This window comes from Phycodurus eques, chromosome 5, assembly GCF_024500275.1.
Source record: "Phycodurus eques isolate BA_2022a chromosome 5, UOR_Pequ_1.1, whole genome shotgun sequence".
Lineage (NCBI taxonomy): Eukaryota > Metazoa > Chordata > Actinopteri > Syngnathiformes > Syngnathidae > Phycodurus > Phycodurus eques.
In genome coordinates, this window is record NC_084529.1 from 27,843,676 (window position 1) to 27,866,703 (window position 23,028).

At 42.1% G+C, this 23,028-nt stretch overlaps 1 protein-coding gene across 1 annotated transcript; it reads left to right on the forward strand.

Moving 5' to 3' along the window:
• Positions 1-454: 454 nt before the first annotated feature.
• On the forward strand, positions 455-1,471 carry c5h15orf61 (chromosome 5 C15orf61 homolog). Its single transcript, XM_061677153.1, has 2 exons — positions 455-1,138; positions 1,205-1,471. The coding sequence occupies exons 1-2, from the start codon at positions 796-798 to the stop codon at positions 1,330-1,332; spliced, it is 471 nt and encodes a 156-aa protein (XP_061533137.1). The 5' UTR covers positions 455-795; the 3' UTR covers positions 1,333-1,471.
• Positions 1,472-23,028: the final 21,557 nt, after the last annotated feature.

A 23,028-nucleotide genomic window follows, 5' to 3' on the forward strand; every position in this document is an offset into this window, starting at 1 on the left:
AATGGCTTAACGATCCCTCTTCATCTACATCATGCAAGTTGCACATCCTGAGAATTACTTTTCCTAAAATCTAAACTGTATATACATGAACAAGAGTTAATTGTGATTCATTCCCACTTATTTTTCCCTTTGAAGGAGTTGATGTGCTAGCATTTACTTATTGCAAAGGTGCCAACAGTGGCAGTGGTATTGCGCACTATATATATAGTTATATATATATATATATATATATATATATTGCAGATACTATGAACTATTTCCCTTTTTTTGTGTTTAGTAAATCTATGCAATATATGGATTTCACTTTTGGAAGTGACCTACTATAATAAATTACAGTATATTCGATTAGTTATCCACGATATTCTTTTTTTTAGATGCACAATGTTGAATTATTTTTTTTCTTTTTTTCCGCCACATTTGTTTCCACCCGGACGACTTTATCTTGAGCACCCATTCACCGCCATGTAAGCAGCAAATGCTCCTCAGGTCAGCTGTCCTTTCTCATGTTTGTTGTATTTCATGGACAAAAAAACCCCAACAAAAAACAGTGCATGTATGTATGTATGTAAAGCATCTGCATTTGTACGTGTAATTCTGTTTCAAGTAGCGTGTGTCCAGATCACAGCAGGAGGATCGTGTTTGCTAACTATAGCCGACCGAGTTAGTAACTTTTAAAAAAATATTATTATTTGTTAAAGAGGCAGTAGCTCATTTGGAACGTGAGCACGGTACTGTACTTCATTTTGAAGTTCATCATGCAATCGTAACATTCGAAGTACCACATAAGTACACGTTATGAGGGAGCTTTTGAGAAAAGTACACCACGTCTTGGTAAAACTCGCGCTGTTTCCGAGCACTTTGGGCAAATCGGTGACTCGTCCGGCCGCCTCGGAGGTGCTCACCTGTCACCTTGTGCAGCGAAAGCTTCCACCGTGGACCTCTTTCTGCGTCCGCTACTCTGCCGTCCATAATGACCAGTTTGGGCTGTCCAACTTCAACTGGAGCGTTCGGGGATGCAACTACCACATACTCCGAACCGGCTGCTTCCCCTTCATAAAGTACCACTGCACCAAAGCACCTCCACAGAACCTGGACTTCGAGGACAGGTTTTTTACCATGCTCAAAGTTATCAATCTAGGTCAGTATACAGTATTTGACCAATAAATGCCTCAAACAATACAGTGATAAGATGGGTGTGTTGCAGGTATTCCCTGTTTGGCCTACGGAATCGGTTGTTGGATGGTTGTGGGTGCTGCAGAAACGGTCCAGACGAGCGTTGGTCCTGTAAAAGTCTATTTTGCCTACAAGGAAGAAGAAGGTGCTCAATATTGAGCCCAAAAAATGCAAAACGATAGGTTGTGTGTTATTTACATTTACTGTGGAGAAGCTCCAGTGGGCATATTGACAGGAGTGTCTTTCTCTGTCTCAAGTGTTCCTTTTCTGTTGAATTATTAAAGATTTCAAGTTGCAACAGAGGAGTCGTATGCATGTTGTTATGCTGACACACAACACTGTTTATTTTGAGAGCATGCTTAACATTAAAAATGGATTAGAAATACTGTACATGTTTGGTTGTAGTGATGTTATGCTTTAACTTTTAACACACAACGTTGCACAAATGCATTATTAATAAAAGGTGGCCACAGATCTTGAAAGTTCTTGTAAAGTGAAAATAAATGTCTTCTAAATTTGACACACCGGAGAAGTTTTGTTAACAACCCTGCCAAATGTGATTTAAAAAAAATAAAAATAAAAATTAGGCTTCAAACTTTTGAAAAATCAAGCCATTCTCTCGGCTCTCAAACGCCGTGGCCGTGCCTATGCTGAATGCGCCGAAACTGGGCCCTGCTCAACTGTCACTAAAATATGTATACTTTGACCTGACACATTACATGTTTGAGACGCGAAAGTATATCCACTTAAAGGCTCTGCGTGGTTAAATTATATCACACCGGGTCAAAAGCTGCCACACGCCGCATGGCAAGTGGCACTTTGAAACAAAAAAAGAACAAATTCCACCCTCGTTCACCTTTTCTCTCCGGGACACACTCAGATTTGACAATGAGGCGCTCTAAAGCGGCCTTGCCAGCAGACTGTCTGAAGGCAGGATGCATTTTCGGGGTGTAGGCATAGCTAGGTAGCTAACTGCTAGCTAACCGTTGTAATTAATCAGATGCCTGCTGATGCAAACGAAGGGGCTCAAACTCAAATGGTGAAAAACAAGTTTTAACGCTATAGCTCCACAACTGAGTACTACATAGTTCTCAGTCTTTGCACATTTTTCAGCAATTCTTCAAACATGTGTATCGTATTTAGAAACAAACCTGACTTCATCTTCAGGGTCTTTAATAAGTCTTTGAAGAGTTGGATTTCATTCATCCTTAGATTTATAATTCAAAGGTCTTCAAAAGACCGAAGACAATAAATTGCCTTATTGTCTGTTCAAATAATTTGACTCATTTGTTTTAAGTTGCAGCATAATGCAGATCAGAATGTGTGGAACGTGTATGTATGAAAGAGGGCGAGGTGAGTCATTTTATGCATTTTTGGGGTCAAACTGCTGTAACACGCACACTGACATTACAGTCTCGCCCGTCATCCGCATTGAGAGAACAACCCTTCGTTGAATCACCTCCAGAATTGAGCGACAGCATGTGGCGTCTTTAATAACACACAGTTGTAACCACTTACTCCATTTTGCGTGGCCAATACGAGAATATAAATAACCCCTGTTCATTTATTTGAAGGTAAATTGGTGATTACCCTCCATGCAGCAGCTAGTCAATCGTGCTACTGTGTCAAGACAGGTCTGATAAAATAGGTTTTAATCACCAAAGTGCAGCCTGTGTACAAAGACACGTGCTTGTCTTCCTTCCGGCCTCCCTTAGCCTTTGATTTCTGGCACTGTGCTTTGCTGACAGGGCAGCCGCTTACCTTCTGCTGCACAGTCCTGCTCCTTGGGAGAGGCACCGTGACAAACTGCCATATTGATTTCCTCGCCCCTCTGCATATCCTAATACTGTAGCCTTTATCAGCGACCTCAATGTTCTGGCTTTGGCCTCTTCATTTTCAGCCACTGTGAGGAAGAAGGAATGATTTCTTGTCGTACATGTTAATCAATGTCCCCTTTTCACCCTTCCTTCGCACTGGAAGGCTACAAAATAGCTGAAGCTTCTTTGAGGGTGATACTCGCTTGTCTGAGGCAAGGACACTTAACTGGGGTCATTGCTTTAAATGTTAAAAAGTGTTGAATTTGGAATATAAATGTAAAACAATCAAATGAAAAACAGTAAGTATGGCAGGAAATGAGTGGGTGGCCGACTTGTGCCACATGATAACGTATTCTTACTCCGCTGCGCAAACTTCTTCTTCTTGTAACCTCGAAAACGCATATGTTGGGGCAGCTGTAAACTGAGGACCTCTTTTATGAGCCCATCTTTCAGACTGAACAAACATTTTGAGCTCTGACCGATGAATGATAAAAGAGTCAACCTTCAAACTAAACTCAAAGGTCATATGATTTACAAACCATAAACCTTTTGGAGAAATTTTTTTTTAAAAAGTCCATCCATCTTTATCGCTTGTCCTCACGAGGGATGTGGGTGAGCTGGGGCCCAGCCCAGCTGATTTTGGGGGAGAGGCACGATACACCTTGGACTGGTTGCCAGCCAATCACAGGACGCAGACAAACAACCATTCATACTCATATTCACACCCAAGGACAATTTGGAATCTTGAATGAGCCTCACATGTATGTTTTTGAAATGTGGAAGGAAACGGGTACCCAGAGAAAATCCACGCAAGACCTCACTGGACCACTTCAGTGAACAGCGAAAGAGGGACTTGGAGCATGTGTTTTGCTTTTTTGCTTTTTCTATGGATTTTTGTGAGGGGGAGGAGGGGCGGGGTTGGATACATTCCAAAAGAAGGACCGGCACTTCAACGAAGAGCGTAATTGCAAAAAGAACAACATGAAAAGGAAAGTATACACTGTAAACTACCTAATGTCATCTGAAGATGATGATGTTGATCCAGGAACGAGCACCAGAGACGTCACAGTTCTGAGGTTTGGGGTTCCAATCTTGGCTCCAGCCTTTTTTCCAGATGTTACAACTGTGAAACCACCTTTAATTGTATCTATGTATACATTTAATTCATCATATTATTTTAGCTATACACAACAAATTGATGGATAAATAATTCTGAGTGGCACGTTGGAATAGTGGTTTGCATATCTGCCTCAAATGAGGTTGGGGGTTTGAACTTCCTATGTGGGGTTCTGCATGGTCTTTCCGTGCTTGTGTGGGTTTTCTCTGGGTATTCTGGTTTCCTCGCGCACGCTAAAAACAGGCTTGTTAGGTTCACGGAGGACTCTTAACTGCGCACACAGGTGTGAATGTGCGTCTGAATTGTCATTTGTCTATTTGTGGCCTGCGATTGACTGATGACCAGTCCAGAGTGGACCCCGCCTCCCGCCCAAAGTCAGCTGGCATAGGCTCCAGCTCACTCGCCACCTTAATGAAGCTAAACACTATAGAAAAGGGATGAATGGATAGCCAAGCGTGAGCAAGTGGATGAGATAGAAGACTGCTCATTTTTATCTGCTAACACTAGTTGCTGTTGGCTGGCTAGTTGCTTTATGTGTCGTTGCTTATTTACATACTTATCATCACTTATTATTTTTACGTTTTAGTGGTTATGTGTACACTTGTGTGCCAGTTAATGTTTAATAAAATAAAAAAGTTAATGTTTCATAAAATAAAATAAAAAAGTTCATGTTTCATAAAAGAAAAAAATGAGGCACGTTTGTGCTAAGTCTCGTTTTTCAATGTTTTATTATTACATTTGCACGTATTGTAGTTAAAATGGTATTTAACACCTGTACAGTTAATAATGATTACATGCTGGTCACAGTTTGACACAAGAACTAATTACCTTTCATTTTAAACAGCTTCCCGGAGTGGCTTGGGTTTAACCTTAGAGGTTCCACCATAAAATAACTTTTGCATCTCTTGAGTGTATTTTCCTACACTTTAGCTTAGCCTGTTAGCCTGGCAGCTTTCGTTGTGCTCATCAAATGTCAAAATCTCATGCATCATTCATATGCAAAATCCCCCTAAACAGTGCGATGACACCACACTAGCTTAATCATTCTAATTGCCTTGAACAAGGAACATTTACTGAAATGTGATCCGTGGTGTCAAGCTGCACTGAAATCCCCCCCTCCTTTCATTTGCAACCTTTCATCAGGACTCAAAGTGTGCGTGGGGAATGCTCAGGCAAGCATGTCTGAATTACTCATTGACCCTTTGACCCCTTAGCCGCATTGATACGACCGTATGGCCGGACGCAAACGTGTGGGGTCGCAGCTGACTGCGGCTTTGTGAGCTCTTACAGCACGATTTGGGTCGCTGAAATCCAAACTGCGGTGCATGTGAGTGAGCAGTGTTTGTTTACTTTTGAATCTTTCTCAAGTAGAACGGAGGCGGGTGGCGGTGTGAGCGTGACGCAGCTTAGACTTCCTCCCCATCAGCACAGCACCGCAAATGAAGTATATTTGTCTACATTTGCCAAAAGATGGATGCCTTTTAATAGCCGCGCTAGTCTAACGCTGTTATGAAGTGGCTGAATTACCCAACACACTCAACTCAAGTGCTAATGAACAAAGAATTAAAGCCTCACTTGCCAAATTTAATTGCGTGCAGATGCTGGCAATACATTTTGTCAAGGTGAAATCTTTAAGTACTTGTGCTGTTTAGGATTTGGGTAAGTAATGCGAAACAAGTGCTGAAATTGTGTGCTGGGGCGATGTGTTTAACAATTTAATTGCAAAGTCTAATGAGCTACGTTCTGTAGTCTAAAAAAGAAAACAAATCAAAAAAAACATCGGCATCTACTTGAAATAGTTTTAGCTTCGTAAATGAATTATTTGAAAGGGAAGTTGTACCGCTACCCCCCGCCCCCCACCCCATCTTGTCATATAGATGTATGATTTGGCAGAAACAATTATTGTGCGAACAACCCCCGCAGCTAACGCTTGCACGGTTATCATTATAAAGCTTCAGGATGGACGACGGCACCGTCTCCACGTTTGCTCCATTAACAGCAGGGGTACCGCAGCCATCAATCGCGTCACTTTAAGGATCACATCGGAATTACATGTGAATGCAGAGGTGTCATCACACGTTGTCACAACGTTTACGGTGTAATGGCACTTTCAAAATCATAATACCACGGCTGAAACATAAAGCTCATTACATTTCACCTCCAAACATCTCGACTAGACGTAGACATATGGAGACTGTGTAGAGCGAAACATTGCAATTTGGTTCATTCAGTCATAATTGTTTTTGATTAGAGTCTTGGTTGTTTTCCATTTTATTGGGCAGGACTCCAGCAGAAATCAATTGTGGTGTATTTCTTCACTTAACAGTTGACAAGGGGTGTTGTAATTCTCTGTTTTTATCTTCCTCCTTCCGCATGCAATAAATAAATATGGTACACATATTGATTGAAGTTATTTAGTCAACGGTCACAACATTAGGTACACAGTCCAATCTATACAAGAAATGTTTGAAAAGCATAATGTTCTATTTTGATTGGGAATAAAAAAATGTTTTATTATTAATTTTGTCGTTTGCAGTGGTCTCAATGCATCATACTGAGAGCTGTTTTTAATACACAGAATAGCTTCCCTTATGTAGCTACATGAGGAAGACACAATAGAAGACACGCCTATCAATATGCTACAGAACAGTTGTACACCATTGCAAAGAGCAACCACAATAATAAACATACTGTTAAATTAACAGTGTCAGTCATAAGCGACAATATTAGATGTTTAATTTTTGATAAAGCCCCTGTGTTTGATCAAATTGGCCTGTGCATGTTGTGACCAGTCAATGTGAAACTTGGCAGCAGTATAATACAAGGCGTGTCAGAAGAGTTCCAGGACTGGTTTCACAAATCCAAACAACGTTTTCCCCTTTGAAGTCATCTCCCTGGAGTCTAACGCACTTTGCCGACCTTCTCTGCCATGCCCCCCAAGTACACTCTTGGACAGAGTCTTCCGGGATCCTGCTCAGCTATGCCATCACGGCTATTTTGACGTAGTCCACATCTTCAAAATGGGCCGCCTTGATGACCCCATGTGCTTGGGAATGAGGAGGAAAAAATCACACAGAGCCAGGTCAGGTGAGTAGGAAAGTTGCTCCAGCACGGCGTTGCTCTTCTTGACCAGGAAATGTCGGACGGCCGAGGCATTGTGAGCAGGCGTGTTGTCATGGTGAAGCAGCCACGAGTTATCCTGCCAAACACTCGCCTCTTCTCGCCCACTGAGCGAAGCAAACGCCACAGGATCCCTTTGTAGACGTGCTGGTTGATTGTCTGGCCCACATTGAAAGGGAAAACTCTTAGTATGGTTTATAGTTTGTGTTTGAAATATATCTTTTGTTACACCAATCCCAGAACCTCCGAGACACCTTGTCGACCGATACATCTCTTGTACCAAAGCTATGTTCCAGATACACTTTCTATTTAGAGTCCATTATATTGTCATTATTGTTTTGATTAAGCATATAAACATAATATGTAAATCCTTTTTATTCCTTCAAGACAAAGTTGATGATTTTGTTGTTCTTTTGTTTATGTTAGGTTCGCTTCAGTCATACTTAATGCTTAGTCTGTTGATGTTAAGAGTGTAATGAACTTTAATAGTTTTTGTACGACTTATTCGCCAGAGTTAAATGAACTATCCATTTTGGTTATATATTATGCAGTATTTAAAGTTTCAGCTCATTTAAAAACAGACGCCCTGCATAACCCACCCCCCAGGCCGTCTTTTACCCCCCACCAGCATGCAGTCAGGCTCCTCTTGCCACAGGCTCCGCGTGATTTGTTTTTCCTCACTAAAAATTGAAGTCGTCTGCAATATATATTTATTTGCTTTTGCTTTTTGTTTTGGCAAAGAACAGCCACTAGCTTAGTATGGGGAAAAAGGGCTTTACTTGTGTTTTCGGTTCATTAATGTCATTTGTTATTTTGCAGTTTGTTATTGCATAGCAGGTCTAAGTATGAAGCGGTGGTTAACGTAGATGACAACACACGTATTTAGATTTTTTTCCTCTTGTGCCATTTAAAAGCTCCGCTTCTTACTTGCACTACAAGCAGCAACCCTGGAAACTCAATTCTAGACTGGGGATTTACATTTAACACACCGATACAGATGCTGCATGCAAACATCGGGATGGAATAAATCAATTTGGTTCCCAGAAATGCTTCACATGATACAGCATGATCTCCAATCTCTCTGCAAATGAGCTGCGCTCCCTTGTAATGGGTTCTGCTCCTCGTGGGAAGCGGCTGTCTGAGAAAAGCTGCTGATTGAGGGAGAAATGTAATACAGGTGTAAAGCACACTTGATAGGGGTCTTACACGGGGGTTATGCATTTTAACAGCGATATACATACTGTTACATATTTGTCAAGGAATATTGAATTTGCTGGGTTGACTCTTTCGGCCCTACAGAGATTCGCAAGTTACTGCCAGAACGTTGTTAACTCTGGCAGCGAGGGTTGCTATTATGTTGAATTAATAGGAATTAAGGGCTTAAATTGGTTAAGTAAGCACTTCATTAATCGTGAGAGGATTGCTGTGTGAAGCGGCTTTATACAGTAGGTGGCCCCTTGATGTCCAGAATAAAGCGTGAGGTCTTCCACATTAAATGTACTGTAGCTAAAACGCTGATGCCAATCACCAGACCTTCTATTATGTTCATTCATTCATTTTCCTCCGCTTATTCGAGGTCGGGTCGCGGGGGCAGCAGCCTCAGCAGGGAAGCCCAGACTTCTCTCTCCCCAACCACTTCCTCCAGCTCTTCCGAGGGGATCCCGAGGCGTTCCCAGGCCGGGCGAGAGGTATAGTCTCTCCAGCGTGTCCTGGATCGTCCCCGGGGTCTCCTCCCGGTGGGACGTGCCCGGAACACATCACCAGGGAGGCGTCCGGGAGGCATCCTAATCAGATGCCCGAGCCACCTCATCTGGCTCCTCTCAATGCGGAGGAGCAGCGGCTCTACTCTGAGCCCCTCCCGGATGACCGAGCTTCTCACCCTATCTCTAAGGGAGAGCCCAGCGGACACCCTGCGGAGGAAACTCATTTGGGCACCTTGTATCCGGGATCTTGATCTTTCCGTCACGACCCACAGGTCGTGGCCATAGGTGAGGGAAGGATCGTAGATCGATCGGTGAATCGAGAGCTTCGCCTTTCGGCTTAGCTCCTTCTTCACCACAACGGACCGATACAAAGTCCGCATCATGTATTATACATAGATTTTAAATGATAATATTTAGCATTGTCTGGACTGCCTATTACCTCCGCTCCCAGCTGATTTCGGGCAAAAGGCAAACAACACTCTGGACTGGTCACCAATCAATCACAGGGTTCATACAGCCACAGACAAGCATTCACACTCACAATCACAGTCACTTAGTGGAAAATAACCTCACACTGCCTGCGCAGAACTCAGGCGAGTGAACCAATATATTTATAAATCATATTAACAAAGAAATTAATGATCACACTAAATACAGTACTAACTCATGGTCACCTAACTAAATCTCTCAAAGTAAAGAAAAGGTATGCCGTTTGAGGCCTGTTTTACACAAAAATGGTGAAACAAAATTGAAAGGGATCTTCATTGACATTTCCCCCTCCTTCAACTTCACTTGGGGTGTTAAGTGTTGTCTGAAAAGGAAGCAGGTGTTTCAAGGACATTCTGGTGGTAATTGGAAATACTCGTGCCAAACTTGACATAATAAAACATGTTTCCACTGGTTGTTAAGCTGCTCAGTTTTGCCCACATTCAGGACACCTCACATAATTGTCGGAAAGAGGTCGTCATCGGACAGCAATGACGTGCTCCATAATCATCACTCACCTTCATGTCATCTTTGTCGACGTGAGCTGCCGTCACTAAAAAACGACGGTGTGGCTCAGAGGGAAACGGCAGCCAGAGTTGGTGCACCTTCCTCATCAGATGTGGACTAATTGCATGGTGTTTTTATCCTAGCCTGCTAATGATGTTGAGGGTGCAGGAGAAGTAGAATGTCCCCTAAGGCTGAAGAATAGTATGACTTTTCCAACCTTCTGTACTTATTGTCCAACAAAGGGGGAATTCACTTACTGCAGTGCTTCAGAAAAGTGGATAATTGTGGTTGCAATCGATAAACTAACAGAGCGGAAAATGAACAAGTGTGCTGTGTTCAGGTATTTGGCGAAAAGTGCAAGAAGCCAGCTTTTAGTTTATTTTCAAATTGTTGGCAGACTAGTTGGCGATTATTCCCGCAGTATGCATATTTATGCCATCTTTACATGGCTTATCCGCAGCTTTGCTTGATATTCTTATGTCTCTGTGTGTACGATGGAGGCAGCAGGTTTGCTCGGACGCGCCACATTGTTGGTGTGCGGCCTGTAGTGACATCGCTGGAGGGCAGAGAGGGATAGAACCTGAGAGGGGTGACAGTGATAAATAGCCCTTTTAATAACATCTGCCCCCCTTGCCCATCTAGTCAAAGTCAGTGTCCTCTGTGTATTTATGCCCATGTTTATTTATGCATCCATAGCATGCAGGAAATCACCACCGCAGGGGTACGATCGTTCTTTATTTTATTTTGTGGTGGGGGAGTATATCAGCTCATGTTAAGCCCAGCATTTAAACCTGAGTGTGTGCTGACTTTACTCAAGCATGCAAAGGGTTACCGTGAACAGGATTGAAATGGTCGTATTACTGGTTTGATATTTGGTATTTTTTCATTCAGAAAGCATTCACTACCAAGAGCTAATCTGAGGCTCTCTATGGCCTTCGATCTGCCTACATTTAAAATGACTAGCTCACTGTTGTATGACTGAAGTAAGAGACCTTTTGTCTGTGGAAATATGACCTCAGGCCTGCATCCTTGAATATGTAGCAGGGAGGCTGTAGATCAAAGATGTCACAGCCTCTTCCCAGAGGGCGATACCCAGTCTGCTCTCACCCCAACCGGTTCCTTCCCTTTAATTGGTTCAATTAGTTAAGTATCCATATACATTATCGTGTATGCATTTTTCATGACTCCTCTTAACGCTCTGTTTAAACAGAACAACTTCCGGCTATGATTTGCCATTTGGATGAATGTCAAGGAGGCTAAATGATTGCGCTAATTGAGTAATTAAAAGCAGATGTTGGAGCAAGAGCCAACAGCATACACTTTAAACACTTTGCCCTCCAGAAATCCTACAGTGTTTTTGACACCCCTGTTATGTATGGTTATCCCAGAGGTGCCTCTATTATAACTACAGTTTCACCCTTGTGATTATTCACTTGAAGTCTTTGCTATTGAACCTAAAATGCTGTTTTATGCTATTTTGACCATGGGAAATGGTGTGGAAAAGAAAAGCCCATCAAGCTGCCTAATGGCCAGACTCTTGCGAGAGTCGGAGGCAAGGCACGACTCCACCTATCATTCTTACCCCCCGCTGTCCTCTGGTGGGACAGTAGCGGTCTCAACAAGACTCTTTGGAGGGAGATGATGGTACATTGAAGGTAATTAACATTGGAATTGAGCCAGAAATGGGAATCTGTGTGCCATCAAATCACAAAGGCTCTCAGTGTATTTCCATGATTTTGACAGCCAAGGTGATCGGAGTATTGCTGGAAGGCTTTACAAAGTGCCGATCAATAAATAACAATTTTCCTATTAAAGACAAATGACTCGGACATTGCCGTGAGATTGTGATTGCTTGTGCTTCTGTAGACCAAAATAATAAATAATAAATACTGTAATAATAATGAAGCGATAATTTGAAGTAAGAATGTGTGCGTAATTAGGTGGTGAGCTACTTTTAATCCTTTTTAGCATCTGGTCTTAGGAGGGGCAAAGTTGTGGTGAAGCTTGGATGCTGTAATACCACTTCTTATCCAGACTGAGTATTAGTAGAAGTACTTACATTTGAGCGCTGGCCGATATCAAGTAAGCAATACTTGCTAAATGCCGTTTCATCCGAGTTCATCATCCATTTTGCAGAGCTTAATTTGCGAAGAAAGTGTTGTTACGTATCTGTGCTTGTTTACCTTCCACACAGCTGACATGGCTCCCACCTGCCCTGGTACTGTAAAGTGCTATCAGTGTCATAAAATCTGAGCATTTTCCGAGTACGAGTATAGACAATATCGGCACCGATATGTGCATCCCTATTTGAAACCATGGTCCTTCAGCTCCATTCATTCAGTTTAGCTTTTTCTTTAGACTACTACACACCTGTATCTTTGCAGGACTGACTGACAGTGTTATTAGAAATCATATCAGATTTATTGTCGTATTCATCATCCAGGAACTGACCTCCCTTTCAAAGTTGGACATTTTCCATATTTAAGATAACATTTGCGCCAATTCTTATGTGATAATCCTATATGAAGAGGATCAAATGATGAGAGTGGGGGGAAAAAAGTGAGGAGAGTTGATGATCAATTTCATTGTAATACATCTCTGGACCACTAGCGTGGCTAATGAACTTAGTAATTACTCATCAGTGGTTGGGAGGGTTTTCACCGGGGCGATGAGAGCAATGGCTGCTGGGAGCCACAGGAATGAAACAACAGGCAACAATCAACACAGTATCTGCACAACAATCAATCATGCCTGTCAGGCCCGTAACACTCCCAATAATTTCTGTTGCTTGCCACAAATGACTACACCTTGTAAAATGTAGCTCACACCACATTCCCAAAGCCTTTGCAGCCCATGAACTGTATCATGGGATTCTTTTTTTTCTTAGAAAACTCTCAGACTGCATCTATCTATCTCTGTCTGTCCATCCTTAGAAACCCCATAGACAATGTTTCTTGTGGTCGTCAGACTATAACCACGGTCCACCTGTATGTATGTCTCTCCGTTCACTTCTACAAAGCTCATAGAAAGGGTTCAGATGACTTCAAACCATATCGTTGTTCATCTGTCTGTATATCTGTATGTTGAGGTTACTTCAAGCCATATCACTCTGCCTGTCTGTCTCTGTCCCTTCATGGAAAATTCAAAGACCATCCATCTATTTGTCCGAACATATTTTCGTTAATAGATAAGTGATTTTGTGTGTATGTCTTTTAACGTTGATTCTTCTTTTAGTACTGCATGAGTACGTGTCAAAACTTTTAAGAGAATTATGATCCTTTCAATTATCTATTATTCGATGAGCTTTCAACCTTTCTGTCGAGGCACCCAAAACATTTTTTAAATATGAATCCTCGTGTCTCTCTGAGCGTCCGTTAAATGGCGGTGATATTTAAATACGAGTCAGAGCAGCTTGGTGAGTAACACTGGACTATTCACAGATGCTCCTTTCTGCTGAGCTCTAAATCATGTTTCTTAATTCCCAGAGCCACATCTCAATCATTCTCCTTGCTAATTTGAGACTCACCCTCATTTCATTTTAAACGATTCATTTTTGGCAAATTTGTAAATGGCCCCGATGTGTGTGCTACAATTTAGTCAATTACTCTTTCAGCCAGCAGGACTCCTGGGACCCTGAACATACACCGCCTGGAGGTACCATCTCAATAATTGTTTCAGAAAAGTTGGGAATGAATTGCTAACGCTCTGTTCCACTTATTGAAATGTCAATTGGAGCCAGGCCACCCTTTTTTCTTCCTCTCCTTGCAGAACAGTAGGAAAGCCACCCATCTTTTTTGCTTCTTAAAAACTGTTAACAATAAGTTTTCAATACATTCTGATTTCACATGCCAAACTGTCTCTCCAATGAAAGTTCTCGCTAGAACAATTCAACAGGGTGTGAGCACATTTCTGTTATAACTCCTGTTAGGGGACTGAAGCTCCTTTCTGTGAAATACACAGGAACTTTCCTTTGTAATGTTATTGTAGTTAATTACTAATTTGCTGATAAAAAAATGAAGACATAACATTCATCCAAATGAAGTCTTAATGGGTACTAATTAAAACGAGAATCCTTCTTTATGGAACCAAACAGTGTGACCTGTAGACCTCAATTAATTAAGTTATTATTAGCCAGTTTGGCAGATCTGGATCTTGCTCAACTGGAGATAAAATATGTAAAATATATTTCTCCTTGTTTTTTGGCACAAGGTTCCCCACCCATGCTCTGAGCCAATTAACCTGTGATGATGAGCCTTGTGGCTGATTACTTAGAGTGAAGAGACAAGTGGTGTTTTCAGGTAAGCAGGTCTATTATCCATCCATCCATTTCCTGAGCCGCTTCTCCTCACAAGGGTCGCGGGAGCGCTGGAGCCGATCCCAGCTATCATCGGGCAGGAGGCGGGGTACACCCTGAACTGGTTGCCAGCCAATCGCAGGGCACATACAAACAAACAACCATTCGCACTCACATTCACACCTACGGGCAATTTAGAGTCGTCAGTTAACCTAGCATGCATGTTTTTGGGATGTGGGAGGAAACCGGAGTACCCGGAGAAAACCCACGAACATGCAAACTCCACACAGGCGGGGCCGAGGATTGAGCCCCGCTCCTCAGAACTATGAGGCAGACGCTCTAACCAGTCGGTTGCCGTGGCGCCCAGGTCTATTATATTTAAGTGTATTAAAGTATTTATGCTTCGGTCCTCATTTCTCCGCCAGTAAACTGAAAAAAACAAGGACACAAAATGTTAATCATCCATACACATGAATACAGATCCAATTACCAATAATGTGAAAAGTTGAAAAACACCCATAAGATTTAAAAATGTCCAATATTTGTTTCATTCATATTATTTTTTAAATAAGAACAATCACTCTCATGACCGCTACATTAAATGACAATAGATGCGTGAAATATCCCAATCAATTAATGCTCATAATAAATGGGGAATGGGGTGTGCGTGTACGCGTGCGCGTGTGTGTGTGCGTGTGTGTGAGAGAGAGACACCTAAGCGTAGCTGTGGTACAAACGTGTCTGCTCTGCTTACTGGATGGGTGATTCTGTAGTTCTGTGTGTAAGACCTTCAGCTCTATTCTATAATTAACTTTTGCCTGCGCCCATCAGCTCCCATTCCAGACTTGATGTGTCCGCGGTGAGTGTTCTGGGAAAGCAGCTTGCCATTCAGTATGTATTAAGCTGTCAGAGTGGGCCTCTCTCCCAAGCTGGCTGTCTTCACCGAACAAGCCAGCCTATTAACTCCTATTGACTGTGACACACATGTCCCTCCAAAATGAGCGGTTCCGTATTGATTTTTCTCGAGTGCTGCTCACTTCCCCCTTTCATAGCGCCGAGGGTGAGATCTTTATCCTGACTGATGGTGTATGTTCGTTGTATCAGAGCAGTGCTGCTGTGCAATTGCCATTTCGGGCCCGTGTGCCCTCCCCCTCCTTGTATGCAGTCAAGTCTCAATGAGACAATTAAAAGACCTGACTCCCCTGTGTCCCCTGTAACACTGCGGTCAAATGGAGCGGCAGACCTTCAACACGGCCTGAAGTCTCCCGCTAGTTTAATGCGGCAGCCGACATAAGACGTGACAGCCCGCTTCTCTCCCCCCACTGACGCCGCTGCCTCATGATCAATGGAGCTGAATAGAAGGGTGTCATAACCCCTCAGTGAGATGCTTCTCCTGTGGCTCCAACCAAAATGAACTCTGACAGCATGTATCGATGTCATATCAAGGCCTGCCATTGAGAGAAAAATGATTATCTGCTGGTGGAATCTGTTATTGACACGCTGCGGAATAGCTTCCCCTGCCCAGGGGACTTATTGATACAGTTTATGGTGGATAAATATTTATCTAATGTGTCTGAAATAGATTTGTCTAGTTTAGCTGTACAGCTTGTGGCGCGGCCCGTGGAGGACCATCAGCATCTTAGCTTTTCAACCGTGACTCCGCCGCTCCCCTCCCGCCTTATACGCTTTTTACAGGCAGCCAGAAATTGCTTGGTCTGCTTGAGATTCCGTCTTGAAGCTAATAGTCAAACATGTTGTAATTACATTTTATTGCCTCTTACTCTTCAAAGTCAAGATGGCTTCGCCGCGGTCATCGTACAATAAATGCATGTCGACTTGCTACATGTCGCACCATTAGAGGAGAGGTCCTGTTTGTTGATCTGCGAAATTCAGAAAGCAAAGCTGCAGAGCTTTAAAGAGAAAATACGCAGTTTTCTGCAGACACTCAAGTTCAGAGATCAGTGCGGTTGGGATCCCACACTTTTTGATTACAGCCATGATGCTACCACTCACGTGCTTCTATCTGTAATTATGCCAACAACATTGAGCATTACTAAGATAAATTAATTCTATTTCACAGTGGAAAATAATGCATGAACTCAAAAATGATCAAAAATTACATAACGTAGTCCATGCTCTCATAGTCTCATACTGTATATACAGTAGGTGGATGAAGCCAATGAGAATCTGTGTCACTGTGTTGGTACAGTGGAACCTCAGAGGTTGAGCAAAATCCATTCTGAGACACTAGCCTACCTCCAAATTTTACAGCTCTTAAAAACAATGGTTCAAATTTCTGGTCCTACAGTAAATATCGTCATCCTACGAGCCTCGGATATCTTCTTGCTAGGTAAAGCTTAAGTTGAGTGCTTATCTTCACAAAACTGGTACACAGTAAAACAAATTGTACACCCTTCAAGACTGATTGGGGTGGGACAATTTTTACCGTCATGACCACCATATCTTTAGTTACTGTATCAAACTGATAGAGGGATACCTTGGCTTATGAATCAACTTATGAGTTTTTCAAGATACGAGCTGTTGCTCGGCCTGTTTTTGCTTTGATTTGCGAGCACAAATGTGAAATACGAACGTAACGGTGGCAGAGAACTCAACTCAGTTCACAACAAGCAGCATGTGGTGCAGCAACACACGTAGACGGACAATATGATACTGTCAGGCATGTATAGATTATCCTCTGCAAAAAACAAATAACAAAACAAAACCAAATAAAAAAGCAACTAATATTAAGACAGCCATTTAGTTGTGAAACTCTTCTTTGTTTGTTTGCCCCGGTGGCCATGGCATGCAAACCAGACGGCACACAAATAATGGCACTTCCGTTCCGTATTTCGGTGGGGAAAGCCGATTTGAGACATGAGTGTTTTAAGTTACGAGCCTTGTCACACAACAAATCAAACTCGGACGTCAAGGCGCCACTTTAACTAGTTAATCGACTGTTTTGGTAGCATTGGAATGTCCCGAATGTTATCAATTATGACTGAAATTCCTCGCAGGTACAAATAACACAAAATTTACCAGCACCTTACATGCTTATGTTGCACTTGAAGTTGTTGGGTCTTGGCACTTCTACCATAAGGTCACACTGTATCACTTTGTTCCATTTGTTTTGACAGCTTTTATCAAAATCAAGTGAAACATTCTAACCAACCTAATATGTTTTGTTAAAGTATCCAACCATTTTTCTCTCTGATGTGTCATTTTTATTGTATAGCAAATGTTGTATTGATCTCAGACCTCGCTTCAAGCAACTGAACTTGTGGTGACCCGCATTGCTGCTCGGGCGCTTCGTTTCATCACAAAACTTGACCTTTCCTTTCTCAGTTAGTTGATATTCATATTTATTCCCTTATAAAAATGATGTTAAGCTCAGATAAATGTCCATGCATGTCAAACTTATAGCAGCAGCAAAGACATCAGCAGACCTTTCCTTGTCATGGGCCAAAAATGACATGTACCATTGTTGTACGATATGGATCTTTGCTCACGCACACCACGGCACTGAGTTTTTCTCCTCCGTGATGCACGACCCCTGCGCTGTGAACGTGACAGGCTGTCGCAGGTCAAATACCGCCGTCTCCCATCCTCCGCTGTGTCTCTATTACAGTCGGACGGCTCTTTGGCTGACTTATTGACCAGCTCTCATGCTCATTACTCAACAGAGGAGTAGTTTGCTGTGATTGATACCATGACGGCCCAACGCATCTTTCAGCCCCCCTTGCTTGGCCCTGCAAATCCTATCTGTGGCTGTAAAGCCATGAGTGGGTTTCATTAATGGCCTCTGCTGTTTATGACACCATAATTAGAGTTGAGGAAAGGCACCTAACTACCACAGTTCCACCATACTGAGAAAGTCAATAATGCAAGCCCAACAACTTCTCACACAATTGAGGACGCCAGAAAATCTATAGCGCTCTGCTGCTCTATGCCTTTATGGCGCTGTTGTAGAAGAGCTTTCCTGATTTGCTAGATTTTGTCCTCCACTTTTAAGTAATCCAGTAGAATTGATTAGTAACACCAGCAATATTATTTAGTGTGAGTGAGACGTGTGGGCTGTAGTCTCTGTGTGCGACATAGTGCTCAGGGAAAGGAGGCTGAGCGTTTGTGTGCCCTATAATTTGTTTTATGCTATGCCTCATGTACATGCAGTGTCTCCTGGACAAAAAAACATTGCCAGGCCGACCACTTTGTCCGTTTTTTTTTTTTTTTTTTTTTTTTTTTTGTGCACCAGGTCATGGCCGGGGGATATTATTTTAGATTGCTTTCCCAGAAAAAAATAATTCTGCCAGGTGGTTTCCTGGGCTTTACTTTATATATAGGTCAAGAAGGATCACGTGCAGAGGAGAAGGGGAGATGTTTTATTACACCTAAATACAACTTGCTTTTCCATTCACCCATCTTGTCTTTTCAATTAAAACACTGTTTAAAAAAAAAAAAAAACCCAGGGAGCGCTCTGTAGCCTGCACCTTTGATAAAGGAAACACACTGACGGCCCAATATTAGATACACCCGCACAATCTAATGAGATCCATTCCAAGACCTGTATCAAAATGTTTGCCATGACAAAGATTCATTTATAAGAATAATGATCAGTCTTGATTAGATTGAACTTCAGTTTATGATTTTGCTTGCAGTCCCAGAGGAATATCACATTTCTGCCTCTATAAGTAAACAAAATATTACAAACATCTGTCGGTATGCTGCAGTGTAATTTTCCACCGCTGCACTTCAAAGCAAAACAGAATGACTTTACACAAACATGAGTGTAATCACAACTAAATGACTAATATTATATTTATTGTAGAGGGATATTTCTCTGTTGCTTTAATTTTGTGAGCGCACTCAGTATAAAAAATGAACAGTTGAATTTAAGTGAAGCGAGTACCCTGTTGTCAGTTTTTCTGGAAAAAAAAAAAAAAGATTTCAAGTTACAATTATTCACGTTCTAGCATCCAAGTATCCCTAAGAATGAGGAGCATTGCTCAGTGTGATGAGCAAGAGATGAACAAGTGCAGGTAGCAAGCTAGACATCGTTAGACGATCCATCATAAATAAACTAGACCTGACTTCAGAGCTGCTAGCGTAGGATGCCGGGACAGGACGTTCCTCTCGGAGACCCCGCACCCTTTGGCTGCCCTTCCCGGGAGATTAAATGTTAGACGCTTGGACTCCAACCTGCACTTCAGTAAAGGTAAACTGAACTTCGCTCATATCAGTTCACCCTTAACTGGAAACCTAACCTCTGGGACTGAATGGACCAGTGTCATAATTAAATCATCACCGCTTCGCTTTTTTACTGCACCTGCAACTCAAACCACAGCAGGAGAGCGGCGGCAGGGCCTCGACTCTGCCGGGCCGTGACGACAACAAGTCAAGGACCTGAAAACATTTCTGAACTTAATGCTTGTAGCAGCAACAAGAGCCACCCATCAGCTGATTAGATCTTCTAATGTTTACTTCGTCCTCTTAGTTACTCCTTCACCACCCTTGCTTACATTTTTAAACTTGTCACTTTTGAAAGGGATGGTGGGAATTGTGTTCGGCTGAATTCAAGCGCTTTTCCGAGCCTTAATAATGCCATCAGACGGTGTATGGTATTGGATCCCCAACCTCTGACAGCGAGTTCTGTTCTTTGATTCATAAACTCACATATGTTTTTTTTTTTTTTGCAGCCTCTGAAACCCTCATGTTGTGTGGCTTGTTGCAATTCATGTATAATGACTCCGGACCTATCCGAGCTTATCCTGTTCAACAGCAGATATTAAGGAAGGTAGTTACAAAGGCCAGACTTTAATTTGACCTCTGCCTGCCCTCTCCTGTGTGAGGTGGCTCAGTGAAGCGAGCTCGGTGGTTTGGGCAGTTGGTGATGAATGACTGTATTTGTTGGGCAGATTGTTACAGTTCCACACTAATTGAGGGGTCAACACAAAGAGCAAACGTGGTAATTGAGTCACTTGACTGTGGCTATACAGCTTCACTCGTTTGACCCCAACCTGCTTGCCTGCACTGCTTGCTGCAACAGAAGAAAGTCCTCTTTTTATCTAGCCATTCGAGGGACAAATGATCTTATACAGTCAGAGCTTTTTATGGTATTTTTTTTTTTGCTGGAGAATTTGAATTACAGTTGTTCCTGATTTCTGAATGTTGATTTTCAATAGCTTCAAAAAAAAAAAAAAAACAGGTACAGCCATTTCTAAGCTGAACAAGACGGTGTTTAATTTGAAGTCGTGCCGTGTTATGATAGCCAAGAGGTGTGGTTCATTTCTGTTCACCTCAGTACCATTTAGTAGTACAGTGAGACCCTATCTGGCTTATACCTACGACAGTCGGAGATCTACATCAGTAGTGTGGCATCATAACTGCTGTCAAGTGAAAATGTTAACCCTTTAGAAGACAAGAGACAGGACAAGCACGTTGAGAATAATGAGAGATGCAATTTAATAAAAACGTGCATACAAGGAGACAGTTCATTTATACAATCTGATGGCTCTAAGAAGTATCTGCCTATTTCTCCTTAGGCAAGGTCATAGATACACACATGAACAGGAAGTTATCATCTGCCTCATGCAACTGGCGCCCCCAACCACAGACATCTTGCTGTGTCTCACAGAAAAGTCATAATACAGTATCAGAGAGAGAGAGAGAAACATGGTCAACTTTATCATCCTCGCACTAAAACAAAAGCTATGAGGTTGTAATTAACATGAAAAATAAGTTTATAAGTGCAAAAGTATATATTTTTCTCAAACTTGCTCAGCATTGTTATGGTTTAACCATCAATTTATTTCCAAAGAAAATAGGAACGTGACAGCACAATGTCACATACTAAAAGTTTGGTAAAGAAGTCCTCTTGTCATCATAATCAATATTTATAACCGAGGGTTACCACCGGATACATTGTATTTATAGTTTTCTGTCAACTATTTTTTTTTTTTTTTGCTGTTTAAAACACATCCCACTGTTTTATTTGTAAGTTCAATTTTTGTCTGTTAGTAACTGGACTTGAGCTCTCGATACGGGGCCACACTTGTTTTTGAATGGAAGTGATCCTTCTGCAGTACAGATTACTTACTTGATTCCTTTTGCATCTTTTAATCATATAAACGCACTGAAAAGAATTGCTTGGCAGAAACAAGGTTTTAAGTATCAGTGTTGTCTCTGACACTTGGGCCTGATGGTGATACTAAATAATTCACCAGTTGAAGTTAGTCACTTTCCTCTACCCTTATTAATTCATACCAACTAATATTAAATGATCTCCTTTCACTCCCTTTTACCTCCTTTTTAGGAGGTTGTAGCCCTTGGAGTCACTGTTGTACTATGATATTGTTGCTGAGATATATGGCGTCTCGCGCATATCACTAAAGTAGTAACTTTTGTGAGGCACTTTGTAGTCAGATGGACTTTAATGGTGGCCTTTAGTTGCTTTGCCCCCGTAACCCTCGCTCAACTGAGACTTTGGCATAACACCATTCATTTGCACCTAATGGCCTTTGGATGTGGCCAGTTGTGAACAACAGGGCATTTGCGTGTGTGTGTGTGTGTGTGCGCGTGTGTGCGTGTGTGTGTGTGTGTGTGTGTGTGTGTGTGTGTGTGTGTGTGTGTGTAAAAGCTTGGAAGGACAAATGCATTCTGCATTTAATGAGTGTGGGCCAAAGGGAACGTGGATAGTTAAAACTGAGAGTTGGCAAGACTATTTTGTCCCTTGTTACCTGACTCTTCTGGTGCACCTTTAATCTGCAACATGCCACTAAACTACTCTGATGGTCTCACAGGCCGCAACCCTGTGAGAATGGGATTGATGGAAGACATTAAACTCTGAGCTTCAGCCTGCTTAAATGCTTTTACACTCGAAATCCTTTTCCATGGCATGAACATTGAAAGACACGACTCCAGGAAATGTATCTATGTTGTTTGACCAGGGAATTGGGTCAATACACAAGTGGAAACAGATGAGATTTGTTTGTTAACCGTGGCACGTGTCTGTTTAAATATTTTAGTCTACTCCCCTTTACTGACATTGTTTTAATGCACAGAAATGTTGTAATTACCATTTGCACCAAAAAGACAGTGATTTCATTGATATGCGGGTGCTGATAAACCGGTAGCTTGGCAGCGAGACAATTGCGGAGGCCACTGGGGGTTCGGCGGCACCAGGACGATCCTGCCTCCGCCGCTAGTGTAGAGGACCAACAAAAGCGACCCGTCATTCACTGCACACTAAATGTTTTTAATTAATTTTCTCCACTCTCCTCTGAGTCCTTGTGTGGCAGTGTTGACCCTTAAGATTTACTCATGAATTCAGCTCTGTATGCAGCCCTGACTGTCAGCGGGTCAAGGGGGCACATTCCCTGGACAGGAACTACCTTTGCTAGTGTGATAGACTGAGGAGACCTGATAGGAATGTGCATGTGTATCCAGAGAGCCTTTTTTCATGAACATTTAATAGGTTTGCATACTAGAATGCATTATTATCCGGCAGTATCATTAGTTTTACGTTTATGAAAATATCAAAAGCACTTCTCACGTAGAATATTCTCCTATAATCTGGTACTTGTACCTTTTAGGATCGATCATTGGCAACTACAACAAACAGCCACTTAATTAGATAACAAAACTAGAATGACACTCACTGAAGTGCTGACCTTCCCCAAGACTGAAGAATCTTTTGATTGAAAAATAATCACAGTGATGGGCTACAATCTTTCCCTCCACTGCTGTCGGTGTCAGTAATATGCATTAAAAAGTGACTTCCATGTGTCACTGCCCCCAATTGACCTCAATGCAAGC

Coding starts and splice junctions, on each gene's coding strand:
- c5h15orf61 (XM_061677153.1), top strand. CDS start 796: ATGAGGGAGCTTTTGAGAAAAGTACACCACGTCTTGGTAAAACTCGCG. Junction 1,139..1,204: donor GCTCAAAGTTATCAATCTAG/GTCAGTATACAG, acceptor GGTGTGTTGCAG/GTATTCCCTGTTTGGCCTAC.